Genomic DNA, 16,880 nt, shown 5'->3' with positions numbered 1-16,880 from the left:
ATTAAGACAGGCACTGATACTTCTATCAACACTTAAAGGGATTGAGACAGAGTATCTTACCCCGCCATTTGGGGACCCTCCAATTGATACGGGGAGCCTTTTGGGAAAGGCTGCAGGCCCCATCGTCGGCCATTGACACAATCCTTCCTAGCACCGATATTCAACATAGAGGGGAAGGAAAAGTCGTATCAGGCACGCTCCCAAGTGACAAATCAAGCTTGGATCCAAAGGCAAGGAGAGCCTTGATGTTCCATAACATCAGATCTTTCGGTGTTGGTTATAGTTGCCAATGGATGGCAAATAGAGAGATATTAAGGAGCCTTAAACAATATTTCTTACAGAGAGATGCTTTGACTGCATCCCAACTTCCTGTATAAAGTGGTCTCAGTGCTCTCACTCAACAAGACCATCTCTCTTCCCACATTCTTTTATGGAAACGCCACACAAGCAGAATGAACACTGCATTTTCTGGACATCAAATGGGTGCTTACGATTTATCTGTAATGCATTAAGCCCTTCAGAACTACTGATCACCTATTTGTATCATTCAGTGGGGTAAATGAAGGACCTGCAACCTCCAAACAGAGCCTGTCGTTCTGGATAATGTCCTGAATCAACCCTTGCCGGGTTACAGCAGGTCACCCAATCCTGGACTTGATCAGAGTTCATTCTATGGGGGTAGGGCAACAACAACATTCCATGCTGGGATATCCCTATGTGACATTTGCAAATATGTAATTTGAAGGATGAAAATGTTCCATATCTTGTCCAATCACTACTGTCCGAATAAGGGAGCGAGACCAGAGACAGGGGTTAGCCAGGTGGTGCTACATTATCATTCTCAAGATATATGCAGCCTCTGTCTCCTGTCCCTTTATTTATCGCATGGGCAATTCTTCTGTGTTGTAGTAATAAGTAAACTCATGCTACTTATGCATAGTAATATATAAGGAGATTTTCTTTTTTGAAAAAGCTTACCCTGGGCGTCTTTTCACTGACTTTGAGGGTGAGGGAGTCTGTTTAATCTCTCACCCCCTGCATTCCCTTTTGGTTTGGGGACACTGAACCCTCTTTTAAGGTTCCAGTAAGGGGAGACCTCCCTCCTTTGGAATCCATGCTTTTCCTATGGCAGCATAGACACCTTATATGGTGTGCTGCCAGGAGCCCCGAGGGCCTGTTTGACAATGTCATATCAGATCCACGTAGTAGTCCATGGGTCTACAAGTGCAGGAGTAGCCATCTCCTTTTTATGACGTGTATTTTTACCTTTTCGGCACAAGCCATCCTGCATCAAGTGCTGTGGGGACACTTTACATTCCATTTCTTTGTCCCTAAAAGCATTTATGCTACCTTTCATGTATCCTCTGAACAGGCTGGTGGCAGTAGTTACATTTTACCCTTTCTGAGGGTGCATTATCTTTTGCTGCCATTTTAGCCACGTGAATGCACTGAAGGGGACCATATTCTTAAAATGGCCTCTCAATTTTTTTTTAAATCATGTTTTTATTGTAATTTTTCAAAACATCAGCAATATCACCGAAATGTACAACATTTAATTCCTGCGATTCTGCACCCCCACCCTCCCTCCCTCCCATCCTCTCCCCTATATGCATTTCAACCAGTCCCCTATATTTCTTTGTCACAACCAATCAGTTCCTACATCATGTCACTGTATTTCAAGGGCAGGTTATCGTCCATACTTGGTAAAGAAAGGCAGCCAGATCCCCTCTGTCTGTTCGTGCTTCATCCAAAAGGTGATTCAGGTACTCCATGTCATATATGGACTTTGCTGTCAGAACCCATTCCCTTTCTGTGGGTATACTCCCCCTTTTCCAGTGTTGCGCCACACAACTCCTCGCCGCCACTAATAGAGTACCGAACTGTGGCTCTCATCCCCCCCACACTCCTCCTTCTCATGTACACCAAACAGCAATAGGCTGGGCTCCCTAGGCCTGTGTATCCCATCCAGGTTGTCTAGCCATCCCAGGGCATCCTCCCAATATTTCTGAATGAGTGACATTTCCACCACATATGGTAATAGTCACTGTTTGACCTTTTGCAGCGCCAGCAGCGTGAATCAACTTTCGGGGAAATGTTTGCTAGTGTTTCAGTTGGGTAGTGCTATCTATGCAGATTGATCGCCTGCATTCTATATTGCAGGGACAGCGTGGACCTTTTTACCCCTCTACACATTTTACCCCACAGCTGATTGGTCAAATCAATTCCGAGGTCCTTGGCCCATTTCATACATATAGGTAGTATATAAATAGGTTCACCCGCTCTCAGCTCCTCATATAATCTGGATATTCACACGTATTGGTTTCCTGAAGCAGTATATTCTCAAATGGGGTACGTTCTCTGCATAGGTTATCTCCCCAACTTGGCTTAAACAGGACTCCCTTCAACTGCAGGTAAAGACAGAGGGTCCCTTCATGTCCAGGCATTCCTCTAAGCGTGTCAGTGGCATGAACTTGCCCCCCACCCATAACTGTCCCGCCCTTGAGAGCCCTGCTTCATACCACAATTGGAACCTCAGAGGGTCTGCGATCAAATTTAGTAAGGGTGGCACCTAGATACAATTGAGGGGAGAGGGCATGTCGACAACCATCCCTCGCGCCAAACCGACCAGAATACTTCCAGAATGGGGTGTTCCAACACTCGCCTAGGGATCTTTTTCTCTGAAACACACATCCATTTACCCAGCGTTACTGGCTGTAGATTTGCATTGTCCATGTGGACCCATTGCTTCCTTGTGTCTGGGTCTACGTGGTCCGCCATAATCCGCAGTTTGGCCGCCCTGTTATATGCTTCCAGGTCTGGGAATCCCACCCACCGTCTTCCTTTAGCACCACCAACACCCTATAAGCTAACCAGTGTTTAGCCCCATCCCATAGAAAACCTTGGACAGTAGCCAGGAAGTGGGCTGGCACCTTTGTGGGGAGCATTTGGAAGAGAAACAGCTTTGGGAGGATTGTCATCTTGATACAGTTTAGCTGTGCCATCCAGGTAAGACCAATCCGTCCCAAGCATTGCATATTCTCCCTTATCTTGCTCCATAGCGGGAGATAGTTCTTTGCAAATAGGTTCTCGGCTTTCCTCGTGATTTCAATCCCAAGGTAGCGAAAGTCCTTCCGCCTCGCCTTGAAACTCCATTTACCCACCAAGTTGCTGTCGTCCTGGCTCCAATTACCTGCTAAGAATGCCACTGACTTAACGAGATTGACCCTTAAACCCTGATAGTTCCCCATACTCTTACAATCCCTTCCCATCCTTGTAGTAGGGCCGGTACCGAGGACCGCAGGTTTGTGAGGTGGAGCAATGCGTCATCCGCAAAAAGACTTGCTTTGTATTCCTGTCTCCTATGTGCACCCCTGTTATGGCCCTGCAACCCCTCAAGCCAATCACCCATGGCTCCATGACCAAGGTGTATAGTATGGGCAACAGGGGGCACCCCTATCTAGTCCCTCTATGCAGCCGTATTGTCCTAGACATGTCTCCGTTAACCGCCACTCTTGCCACATGCCTTAATCCATCGCATCCACCGCTCTCCCATACCTATCTCTTCAAGAACCCCATCCATGAAGGACCAATTAACCCTGTCAAATGCCTTTTTGGCATCCAGGTAGAGGACCAAGGCCCCCTCTCTTTGTGTCCTGGGAGTTGTTCAGAATAGGTAGGGATTTGCTTAGGTTGTCGGAACCCTGCCTGTTTTGATTAATCCCGTCTGGTCTGGGTGTATTAGGGGGGAAGGTGTATCTCCAGACAGGATTCTTGTAAAGATCTTTGTGTCTACGTTGTGCACGGATATTGGCCTATATGAAGCACGGTTGGTCTGGTCCTAACCCTGCTTGGGGATCACTGTCATGGGCGCTTCCTAGGATGTGGGAGGCATGTCCCCCATTTGTCTTATGGAGTTAAAAACTTTTGCCAAGGGCCCTGAAAAGACTTGAAACTGGTTATGGAAGCCAGCGGTGTATTAGTCTTCCCCTGGCGCCTTCCCTGACTTTAGCTGGCCTAGCGGCCTCTTAACCTCCTCCCTTCTTATATCTGTCTCCAGCCTAGATTTTTCCTCTCTCGTCAGCTTCGGGATGGGAAGCTTACCCAAATACTCCTTGACCTCCCTCTCCCCCAGTTTATTTGGTTGGGAGTGCAATGTTACGTAGTAGTCTGCAAAATGCTTGGTGATGCTTCCCCCGGATCTAATTACCTCCCCGTTCTCGTCCTTCAGCCGGTGTACCCTCCTGTCACCTCTGCATTCTCTTACCCTGTTTGCCAACAGTGTCCCTACTCAATCACCCCCTTCATAGAACCTTTGTTTGATATAGCGCCTCTTCTTTGACACTTCTCCTATCAAGAGTCAGTGTAGTTCCTGTCTTTTGTCCCGCATTGTCTCCAATAATCCCTCTCTGTCCACTCCTGGTCTTGTTAACCATGTCCTCATGTCTCTCAGTTCCTCCCGCGCCTTCCTCTGTGTGAGCGTTCTTTCTCTCCTTTTACGGGCCCCTTCCGCTATAAGAAGGCCTCTCACCATCACCTTATCCGCCTCCCACACCGTTTTCAGCTGCATCTGCCCAGTGTCGTTTATCTCAAAGTATTGAGTAATTTCTGTCTACAAGAAGTCCCGAAATACTGTGTTTCGGAAGAGACCGTCATTACATCTCCACTGTGGCCGTCCCTTCCTCCCTTCTTCTATCCACCAGTCCGTCGTGACCATCTCATGGCCTGACCACATCACTGCCTCCACCCTTGGGGATGACAACATGGCCTCGTGTTCTCTTGGGACCAGTAAGAGATCCATTCTCGTGTATGTATGGTGTGGGGGTGAGAAAAAGGTATAACCACCTGCCTTGGGGAACCTGGACCTCCACACATCAACCCAGAAGTGGTCATGCAACAGTTGGGAGAAGGCTTCATGTTCCTTTCCCCTCACCTTAACCTTGTCGCCCTTCGTTGACCATCAGTCCACTGCCAGATCGGCGATCTGATTAAAGTCCCCTCCCACCATTAGCATACCTTCCCCCCATTTTCTAGTGCTGAGAGTGCCCTTCCGGAGGCAGGCCACCTGGTTCACATTCAGCGCATATACGGACGCGAGTTTAACTAACCTCCTTTCCAGACATCCCTTCACTGCTATCAGCCTGCCTCCAAAACCTCTTTTCACTTGCACCTCCCGCAGTTGCATGGTTCACAACAGAACAATCCAATACCCTCCTTTTTACTCGTCATGTGCGAGGCCCAATAGGTCTGCCCAACCTCTACACCTTTCAAGGTGCATTCCATCCCTTGTCTATAGTGTTTTTCTAGTAAGAATAGCACTGCTATCTTAGCTCTGCAATGTATATTCACTGTGAGAGATCTTTTGTTTGGGGAGTTCAGGCCCTTCACATTGAGTATTGCTACCTTCCAATTAACCATTATCCCGCCTTTGAAGCCTCTCCTGTCATTGGTCATTCCTTTCTCCCAATCCGGTCGTGATGTTATGCTGCATGTGACCCCTCCCCCTCCTCCTCCTTGCTCCCCTCTGGGTCTGCCCCTCCCCCATTGCAGTGAACCCTCTTTTATGCTCCCCACTTCTACTTTGCCACCCTTTCACCCCCACCCTCACTCCCCTCTACCCTCCTTGTCACCCTCCCCCCCTTGTCTCCCTCCCCCCCCCCCTTCCCAATCAGGTCGTTCGGCCGCCCGTTTCAGAACTTCCGGCCATATTGGCCGAACCACCAAAGTAGTGGCCCCTGTCCTGTCCACCAGCTTGTCCCCTACTTCTCCCCCATTTATGTAGCATTGTGGCATTTTTCAACCTGATCAACCATGGCCATTTCCCACTCCCCCTATCGCTCCTCCCACCCAAGTACCAGGCCATAGCCCCTCTGCGTTCCTCCACTTCTAAAACTTTAATAGTAATGTGGCAACAGCCGAAATTCATTCCTCTCAAACTCCATTGCTTCACATCTCTGGTGCCCCATCCCTCATTCTCCCTCGGAAGTACAAACAAACTCATAACAACTGGATTCCGAGCACAGGGCTTTTAGATCCTCATGGTACAAATAACTATCAACAAACAACCAGGTAGCCTCTTTCCTGGGGTAGTGGGTGCTGGGTTTCTGGAATGTCCTGACCCCTTGCATTTTGCACCTTCCGTACTCCGTCTTCGGGCCCCTGACTTCTCTTCTCTCAGATAGCTCTTGCACTTATTCCCTCTGGCTATTCTGTAGGGGCCCAGTGAGTTGCTCTGTGGCCCTTTTTGATGTCCTCCTCCTGCACCAGGTGGTATCTCTGTCCTTCCAGTTCGAATATGAGTGCAAAAGGGTACCCCATCTGTATCTCACCCCTTTCTCCTGAAGCCACCTTCTGAGGGGGCCACATTTCTTACTTCTCATGAGGGTCTGTGCTGAGAGGTCCTGAAATCTAGCTACCTTGGAGTCTTAGTAGTCCATGGCCCCCATTTGCCTCGCGATCTCCAGGATGTCGGCCTTGTCACGATAGTAGTGTAGCTTAGCCAGGACCGAGCAGGGCCCCTTGGCGCTGCCTCCTGCTTGGTGTACCCGGGCCAGTGCCACTTGTTCACCTTCCTTGGACCCTAGAACCATCCCTATAATTTCCTGGATTTTCCTTTTGAGTCCAGCCATCGATTTCCCCCTCCTTTTCTTTCAGGCCGACCACCTTCGCTGAGAGGTCCGCCACTTTTCGCCCCAATTGTTGTGCGCATTCCTCAAATTTCCTCCAGGACCATCTGGATGTCGCTTTCAATGGTGCTGATCTCCGTGGAACATGGGTAGAGTCCACCATCAACCTTTGCTTTCGCCATGTCTCCCCTGTTATGATATTGGAACTGTGAAAACATTGCTTTCCAACTCATTTACCTGGCCCAGTCCCTGCGTTACTGCATTCCCTTAGCTACCACGTTGCCACTAGCGCCCTTCTTCCCCTCCGTGCCTTCCTTTCGACTCCTTGCCACCTTGGCAATTCACTCTAGCCTGTGGTGGGCCCTTGCCCCTCCACTTCACTCCCTGTGCTGCCTTTAACTGCCTTTCCCTGGAGCGTCCCACCAGCTCACCGTCCACATCTGGGGCCTCCTGTGTCTGTTTCCCGGCTCCTATGTGCTGCTCCTGTTCCAGCTTCCTTTGTGGGACCCCAGGGGCCGAGCTGCAGCTCTCTCCTGGGCCCCTTCTCCCCTGGGGTGCTGGTCACCTTGCCAGGTTCTTTGCACCCCGAGTTTGCCAGGTTTCCCTCATTTCGGGGCGTCTCCAGGCATGCACTCCACTCCACTCTATGCCACTACCAGTTATAGTGCAGCAGCTCCAGGCTTGCTCTCGCTGCCCCTACTGGGAGACTGCTGTTGTCTGCCTCTCAATCCCAGGCCCTACCTCCTGGCCTCTAGGGAGAGGGCTGTCCCTCACTCGGTTCTTAGAACCTGCTCACCGGTGTTTCTCGTGGGTGGGTGGCTGCTCGACTCCGGCTCCTCCTCTCTGTTGGTCTGCTGCATTGGGCTTCCACTTTGCAGCCCAACAGCATCACAACTCGCAGCTCCTCCCAGGGAAGCTGCCCTGGGATTTGCCACCAGTTGTGTCGCTGAAGGAGCTATCGACCTCTGCCTCGTCCTCAAACGTCGCTCCTGGGCCAGCACAGGTTGCGGTAGCCTTGGCCCACCCTCTAGGACTCCTCGGCTTTGCGGCCCCCTGCACTGCCTGCAGAACGGGTCCTATGTTTTGGGGCTTCGTTCACTCGTGCCACGGGAGGGGGGGACGGGTTGTGTGTGTATTTTCCTTATGGAGAGCCGGCATCGACCCCAGTCCAGATTCTGGATATAAGGAGACGAGCTGGATCCAGAAACCACTAGGACCACTAGACCTGAGAAGACCCGAAGAAGACGACGACCGAGGGAAGCTGAAGGACTGCTGCATAAACCAGCATTGGCTTAGCCAATACCACTGTATTGCAAACCTTGAGCAGTTAAGTTCTGTCTATGAGGTGCCTTTCTCCCTTTGACTAATGGAACCAACCAGTCAACTTGCCTACTTGAGGTACATCACCTGTTTTCATTCATTGGAGCATGCATCTTTGCATTTCCTAGGCACAGATCCTGCTGTTCCTCGTTGCAAGTACTTGCAGCTGACCAACCAGCTGGAACTGTTCGTAAGTATCCTAGAGGCTCTGCTGAGGCACGTGAAATCTGCTGTGCTGCCCTCCACTAGGAGACAAGTCTAATGGACGACGAAGCCCTGCAGCTTACTAGCTAAGTGCTTCCTGACCCTGCCTAATGTCAACCCAAGATGCGTATCCATAAGGGTTTTTCCTTCGTCTTGGGACTGGATCTGAGTCTCCCCCCAGGAACCTGAAGACAACTGGCAGCGATCACCCTTCAATCTGCGATGCCACGACTCTGCAAGGTGATAATGATATGATATGATGTGGCATTTATAACGCACCTGTTCACAAGTGTTTCTAGGCGCCTCTCCCCCAGTGATTTACTGTTGCCTGGGACTGTTCTTAACTTTCTAGAGGTTTCAGGGCCTGAGATCACCTCTGTGTTGAACGGCCACCCACCCCATTGGGTTTGCATTAGGTATAAAGTCCTGCTTACCTTAGCACTATCCAGGGTGATGGTGTCCAGGTCAGTGCTTCTGTTGGTCATACTTCTGCACTCAAGGGTGGTAGCTGCTCCTCCTTGAACTACAAACCGACTTAGGCTTCTTAAATCCCTATTTCACTTGTTGCATCTGCTCTGCACTAACTAACTTCAGTACTTTATCTGCACTAGCTGAGTGGTTCCTCCTGGACTACTCGCCTCTTCCCTCAAGAACCATTTGGGCCTCCTAAAAGACTGTCAGAGACTTGTTATAGGCTAGGGTTGGACTGCTGAAGCTTTAGTATATGGTGCTGACTACTTTATAAGTAAAAGGCCCATGCTCTGATGTGTGTATATAACATATGTTCTCCCTACTTTGGCAAATGCAATTATTGTGCGACTATCTGCTTGTAATTCTAAAGTAGTTTGTAAACTATACTGTGTAATCTAACTGTGAGTTGTATTTATGTACTTAAGTATTTTTACTTCCCTTGGAATACTGTAACTGTGCCTTAGGTATTATTGTAATAAATAGTATTATTTTTATGACTTACCTGTGTGGGTCTTTTACTTAAAAAGTCTGCCAAATGTTAACTGTATCACATAACATTGTCCCCTTAGCTTAGCCTTGCTGCTTGGTCAACACCACTTAAGAGAGTGGCATTGCTCAACTGGGTTTGTGAATAACCTTGCTAACCCTAGGTTGGCTTTTCTAGGTCCTGCCAGAAGAAGAGACTTTGAAAAATCCTTCTAACTCATACCAAGGTTATTAGCATGCTGTTACTGCTCTGTGTTTTATTCAAGCATGTTAATCTATGAAAGATCCAATCATGGAGAATAATTAGTTTCTTAAATGTTACTATTGTTCTCCAGCAATGGTATAACTCATAGATTCACATGCAACCCTCCTGCCTCTCCTGTAAGGCTGGATTTTTAAAGGTGTCACAACACAGATGCCTGGGTTTGAATATGAATATGGCTGCCCTGGATGGAGTCTAAGCCTACACACCTCATTGGTCATGAATAACAAAGGACAACATGTGGTTGGTGAGGCATAGGTTAAAAGCTTAGTCAGTGCTTGTCTTCCTTATGTACAACTGTGACATTATTGTATAGCGAGGATTCATAGCATGATATCAGGGAATTATTTCAAGCATGTGAATCTACGAGAGATATCATTCTGGAGAGCTACAGTTACAGAAAAGCATCAAAATATACCATCTGAGCATCTCTGACGCTGATGACACCTCAGCAGTAATAACTGGAGTATGTGGGCTGTGTTATTGTTGATCTCTCTGCTTAACTGGTGAATTTTAATCTAGGATCCTTTGGGCTTGGAATGGAGATTGCCTAACCCGGAGCCCGTCACCGTTCCCTACCTTAGTCCACTGGTGGTGTGGAAGGAGCTGGAGAGCCTATTAGAAAATGAGGGTGACCAGGCGATCACCGTGACAGGATTTGTCGATCATCACCCCATCGTTTTCTGGAATCTGGTTTGGTATTTCAGACGACTCGACTTGCCCAGTAATCTGCCAGGACTGATACTTTCCTCTGAGCACTGCAACCGGACCTCAAAGGTATTTTGGCGAGATGGCATTGAGAAGGGGGAGAGTTGATGTATATTGATTGGAAATATGCCTTTATTTAGTGTAATCATGCACAGAGATATAAAGTTGTATATGCCAATATTCTATTAAACAAACCATACAATACTTACCATAGTAGTTTTAAATGACTACTCAGCCCTTCACCTGGAAGGATAAAATATTCTGAACTGTAAATAATGCAACCATAGATTAGTACACCAACAATTTAGAACATGGTCATTTAAAAGAACATTAACGTGCAGGTTTTAATGCAACAATTTATTTTTTTGTTCCTTAATGTGTACAATGTGGCACTAACCTGCAGAGGACTAACGGGAGAGTGTACTCACTTAAGGTCACCTAAGGATACTTTGGAGCTCATTTTACACAAAAGTATAATTTGACGACAGGGAGACGTTAGATTTGCACTACAAGGTAAACAGATCTCCACCTCCAAAAGTGAAGGGAAAAAGGCAGAATACATGTTTGTATGCTGCCTTTTGCCCTGCCATTTTTCACTCTGCCATGCAAAGTGAGCGCCGCTTGCCATGCTCCGTATGGGGTCTGCCTGCTTTATGCTGGTTCATAAAGCCGGTGCACTCCATAGGGAACTCCAGCATTTGTGCCGTCATGAAAATCCATGCCAGCCCAAATGCTAAAGCATTTGTATGGCAGAGAGGAAGGGAGGCGGCGAAAATGCAAATTGTGTCATACAAAGGATTGAAAATGAGCTGTGGAGTGAATGGAAGGCTTTTACATTTTCCATTCACGTTACGGCTCAGTGGAACATGAATGCCATTGTGGAAAGATAAGCAGGTTTCCAGTTGGGAGAATTATTTCAGCATAAAACAAAAGAATGCAAGATCTCTGTAATGTGTGACGGGGCAGCCTGCCAAAAATCCAATCTGGAGAACGAACACTTTCCAAGAGTGTTTAATATAATTACTGGTAGACATAATGATTTTGGTTTTATACAGGGTCTTTCTGGGCCTACCAGGTTCGGTGGAAGCTTGGTGCTAGGGCCGTCCCTCTCTCTCTTTGCTTCCGCGGTCTTCTCCACCTCCCTAACCCAGGCATCCGTAACAGGAGGTTAGTAGCCAGCACCTGGTGATGCCTACGGTCTCTTGATCTTTTTAAGACTAAGGCCTTCATTAAATGTATGCCGGTCTGGAAAAAGGTGCAGGTAACAATGGTTACTGGCACCTTTTCCGGACCGGCATACTCTGAGGTAGTTCAGGCCCCTACCGGCAGAAAAATCACGGAATTACTAACCATGCCAGTGCTTCAGTGTTCCCATTCCCGTGGAATCCTATCGGACTCTATGGGAATTGTAGCTTAACGTTCCTCCGCTGCCCGTAATATGCCGGTATTACTGGGATATCGGGCGGCGGAAATGGTAAGCCGAAGTTGCTGGTAGGCCACCAGTAGCACCGGCTGTCTACCGGCAACCTCATAATGAGGGCCTAACTGTGGCTTCCCTAAAGCATTGGCTACCTGGCGCCCAATGGATCTTCTAACACTCCCTCGCCTAGCCCCGCTTCTTAGAATACTATGTTATGGGATGGTGTCAGGTTTCCCCATACTTTCTGGTTAGAAAGAGGACTAGGATACTAAAGGCTGGTTGGAGGCGAAAGAGATGTGGTGTTAGTGAGTTTGTTTGTGTTGTTGGAGAATTGGGTTACTCTGCAAGCATTTATTCCTTAACATTCTTCTTAGGAGACAGGGTTCCGAGTGCTCAGCCCTGATTGGCTGGATGTTCTCTGTGAGGTAGTTGTATTGTAATTGTATTGTAATTGGTTATTTATAACGCACTTAATACCCAGAGGTTTCTAAGGGCGGACCTGGGGATCGAACCTGTGTTGCTCCTCATCGTTTTGCTTCCAAGACCAGCACTTTGCCCCTGAGCTATCCTCCCAAGAGTTTGGAATCTTGTTCAGAATTCCAAACTGCCTTTCATTGAACTTGAGTCCAGAGTAGTTCACAGCTATTTGAGCACCTCAAGAAAATCAAGAAATTCTACCAAAAAAGACTAAAGACTAAGCACAGAAACAGCAGACAACCAAGATCACCTATAGGACAAGTTCAGATAAGTGTGGCAACTATTCTTTTAAAATTCAAAGACTGAAAAAATTGAAAACGTATTCTAGTCAAATAACTAGCTGTATATATAGTTGCCACATACTTTTATTTGGCAGGTTGACTATAGTAATTAATAGTTTGTGTAAGAACCGGTATCTGCTGCCTTTGTATCTCAGGGGTGCATATCATTTAGTAAGAATCAGAGAAGGGAACGAGTGGAAAACTGCATTCAGGACTTGTTATGATTATTTGAGTATTTAGTCATGCGGTTGGACTTTGTAATGCGCTGGCAGATTTTCAGTTTTTTATCAACAAAGTACTTCGAGAATATCTAGATGTTTTTCTATTTGTCTATATAGATGACATTTTCATTTTTTCCAAAGAGAAAAGTCTACACGAAGAATATGTCTGGAAGGTGAACTAAGTTGAGAGAAAATCATCTGTTTGCTAAACTAGAAAAAAGTGAATTCCACACATCCAGAGTAGAGTTTTTGGGGTTTGTCATTTCTCCTGATGGTTTGGAGATGGATTTGACTAAAATCAAGGCAGTAAAGTAATGGGCGACTCCAATAAGCGTGAAAGATATTCAGAGTTTCATTCGATTTGCAAATTTGTATCGTCGATTCATTTGTGATTTGTCTCTGGTTATGGCTCCCATTACCAAGCTGCTAAAGAAAGTAGTTAAGTTCGAGTGGAGTGATTGAAGAGAGAAAGCTTTCAATTTTCTCAAATCACAGGACCGATTCTACTTCATCTAGATGCCGAACAACCTTTTTTCATAGAAACTGACGCATCTGATGTGCAAATGTGCGCAGTTCTTTTGCAAAGGCACAGAGAAACTGGACAATTTCATCCAATAGCTTTTTTCTCCAAGAAATGTTCGCCAGCGGAACAGAAGTATACCATATTGGACCAAGAACTATTGGCGATCCAGACCACATTTGCAGAGCCAGACATCGGGTGTCGGAGTTGACGGATCATAAAAAGTTAACATTTTTGCGTTCTGCAAAGACTCTGGCCTCAAGACAACTCCTTTGGTCTTTATTTTTTGCTGAATACAACATTGTGGTCATGTTTAAACCCGGACGAGAGAATGGAAAAGCAGATGCTTTGTCGAGATGTTTTCCAGAAAGTTTGAAGAATGATTGTTGCATTGCGCCTCAACCCTTGTTAGCAAAAAGAATGTCATAGTTGGAGAACTTCAGAAGGTCAATGATTTGCGCAATCAAATTTGTCAACTGATGTCGGCTAAGCAGCTTCAGGAATGGGAGAAAGAAGATCCTGTGCAAACAATCAAGGTACATAAGGCGCACAGTTATTTTTACTGTCTGAGTATTTGCGTGAGGAGGCATTGAAATCTTGCCATGATTCTCCATTAGCAGGACATCCTGGTATCGAAAGACACTGGAGTTATTAAGAAGAGAGTTTTGTTGGAAATGAATGCAGGAAAACCCCTTAAACTATGTCAAGACATAGTGCTCAAGCACTATGAAGTGTGTGCTCGAGCTAAATCAGAACATCAAAAACCAGCCGGTTTGCTAGTTCTACTGCCAGTTTCTCCTTGCCCTTGGCGCACGGTATCAATGGATTATATAGTGGATCTACCACCGGATAAGCGTTGTACTCCCATTTTTGTAGTAGTGGATGTTTTATCAAAGGCTAGTAAATTTATTCCAATCAAGGGGGGCGGTAACAGAATCTTTTTCTGGCACAAGCATTTTTGCAGGATGTTGTGAAACTTCACGGGTTACCCAGTCAGGGGTTTTCAGACCATGGATGTCAATTTGTTTCTAGGTTTTGGCAAGCATTCTGCAAGGAGTTACCCAGTCAGGGGATTTCAGACCATGGATGTCAATTTGTTTCTAGGTTTTGGCAAGCATTCTGCAAGGAGTTATGAATAGAGGTTAAACAACTAGTTATCACCCTGAGGCTAACAGTCAAACAGAAAGAGTGAATCAGGAACTTGGAAAAGTACTCAGTGTTATCTGGAATCCGATCAGATCAGAGTTGGCTGGACATTATGTGGTTGGCAGAATTTTGCTTTAATAACACAGCCGTGTCTCCATTTTTTGTAAATCAAGGTTTTCATCTGAGAATTTTTAAGAGGGGTGGTTTTTGTAGAGGTAGAAGTCCCAGATGTAGATAGTAGACTCCAAGCTATGGAACATAATCTAAAGAGGGCAATACAAGCTTTACAGAAGAGCAAGTTGAGCTATAAAAGGTTTGCTGACAGAAGACATAGATTGGCACCTGAATATCAAGTACGAGAGTTAGCATGGTTATCAACCAAAAACATTGCTTTAAAAGGGAAGAACAAGTTTAGTTATTGCACTGTACTACTGTCCCTCCAATCTCTCAACCCCGCCTTTCCATCTCCACCCTTTTAATCTGATTTCTCCTCTCACTTCACAATTCTATCACTTCTTACTGTCACTACCTGCTGCTACCCCTGTGTTTCCTTTCCTCCCACTCTACTTCCATTCCTCTTGCTATTCTTCTGTTATTTTCTCTATTTACTCTTACCACTTGCTGCTCCTATACTCCCACTCCCTATCGCTCCTACTACTCTTCTCTACTACTCTTCTTACACTGTTGCTAACACATCCCTTTGCCTCCTTTATCTCCTCCCACTTCTACTGTCAATCTATTTATCTTTCTACTCACTAATGCCCACTATCGTCCTCTACTACCAACTGCCACTCTCCTGCCTGTTTCTCACCCTTGCTACTCCTACTCCTACTACTGTAATGATTCAGGAGTGGTGAAAAGAAGGACCTTACAGGGAGAGACTCCCCTCATGGGGGACAAGGACTCCCGTTCCATGAACAATCTCTCTAACCTCTTTTCCCTTGGGACTAAGTCACTGTTGGACAATCCTGATTGTTATGGCAATGTTTCCTCCATCTAGAATCTATATGACCCAGATGACGAAGAGCCAAGGAGATCTGCAAACTAATAAAAGGACAACTGACTATAGTACTGAGAAGAGTTGGCCTCAAGAAAGCATAAAGATATTCCAACAACTGAGTATAGTACTGGGATAAATTGTCCTCAGTGAGGCATAAAGATCACAGCAATAACAAAAGCAAAGAAGGACTTTGACCTTACGCTGGGTAGGACCGAGCCACAGGCAATAAGGGATTGAAGAGATGAGGGAGAAACCGGAGCGAAGCAAGCTAAGCCTGAGGAATTGGAATACGGGAATTCGAAGCTGCAAGTACTATGATCCCCAGTGTTGGTGACATCAAGGAACGGTCAGCGGAGCTCTGCAGAAGAAGTCCAGCTCTTGACTGGTGGAAGAAGCAGAAAGAAGCCAGCGGTGGTGTGACCTCAAGGAGGTGGACTGTGTGGTCCTGCAACTGCACCATAGCCGTGTGGTCCAAGTCTCGGCAGAGCCACGGGAACGAAGCGGGGAGCAGATTGAATACAGCAGGAGGCGCAAAAGTGACACAAGTCCGCCGAGCACCCCAAGAAGAACCTGCAATGCAGTCCCAACATGATACAGGTAACAGGAACAGCGGGACACCTGGTTGGGGTTTGGGGCAACCCAAGAGTCGAGAAAGCCTCACGAGTGATCTCCCTCATCACAATAGTGATACCCAGAGAGGCAAGAGGAACTCTGGCGTAATTTCCCTCGTCACAGCAGTGATACCCAGAGAATCAAGAGAAACTCTGGAGTAATGTCCTTCAAAGTGGTGATACCCAGAGAAAAGGATGTTACAAGCAGTCCTTTCTAATAACGGAAAGAATTTATGGTCCATCTTGAATGTTAGAGATGAAATAAGCGGTGACCTTCAGCTCAACCCCATTCACGAGTCTGGTTGGATTTCTCATTTTGAGAAGCTATTCTCTGGACCCTCTAACACGGAGGCTCTGGTTTCCTCGCAGGCCACAGGCGCATGGGATATTGTGCTGGACAGAACAGAAATTAAAAACATCATTACAAAAGCTAGTGCTTGCCGTGCACCGGGCCCCGACGGAATGACAAATTCCATGTTAAAACTGGCTCCTGACCTGTGGACCAACATTTGTATGAGCCTCTTCAAGGAAATATTAACGCAGGGAAAAGGGCCCCCTTCATGGAAAAAGGGGATCACAGTGCCCATTTTCTAAAAGGGTGAACGGCTGAACCCAGAAAACTATAAGCCTATCGCCCTTTGGGATGTGCTGGGGAAGATTTTTGCTGGAGTTCTTTTGAAACGCCTGAAAGATTGGATAAAAAGTTCAAAATCTTACGACAAAAGACAATCATGCTTTGTGACTGGCACTGATTGTGGCCTAAATTTGTTTATATTAAGCCTGTTGAAGGCAAAACCACTAAAAGCAAAAGAGTGCTTATACATCGCCTTTGTTGATATGGAGGCAGCATTTGACTCAATAGATAGAGAGCTTATTTGGTCCAAGTTGCTGAATAGTTGCTGCAGTAAAAGATCTATATTTGGGAACTTCGCTGCAGGTTAGGTTGAACAAAGATGGGAGCTGCACAAAGGATATCAAAACAAATAAGGGCTTACAACAGGGTTGCCCTTTGGCGCCTATATTGTACAACTTCTTTATCAGTGATGTACAAAATGTACTGGACCCCCTCCACCCCCCCCAAGATCCTGCTCGCAAAGACTCAATGGGGGACCTGCCGGTCGATTATTATA

General features: G+C 46.6%; 1 protein-coding gene across 8 annotated transcripts in view; it reads left to right on the top strand.

Annotated features, from left to right (window-relative positions):
• Nucleotides 1-16,880, top strand: part of DENND4A (DENN domain containing 4A) — a 2,028,245-nt gene that overhangs the window by 1,761,867 nt on the left and 249,498 nt on the right. For all 8 annotated transcript variants that reach the window (XM_069624248.1, XM_069624254.1, XM_069624251.1 and 5 more), the window contains one exon: nt 9,889-10,143. In XM_069624248.1, the coding sequence (XP_069480349.1) occupies nt 9,889-10,143 (255 nt within the window). The remainder of the gene's footprint in view (nt 1-9,888; nt 10,144-16,880) is intronic.

Source organism: Ambystoma mexicanum, chromosome 11, assembly GCF_040938575.1.
Source record: "Ambystoma mexicanum isolate Mex_15411 chromosome 11, UKY_AmexF1_1, whole genome shotgun sequence".
NCBI classification, from domain to species: Eukaryota; Metazoa; Chordata; class Amphibia; order Caudata; family Ambystomatidae; genus Ambystoma; species Ambystoma mexicanum.
Note: the sequence above shows the minus strand (reverse complement) of the source record. Positions and strands in the feature narration are given on the sequence as shown.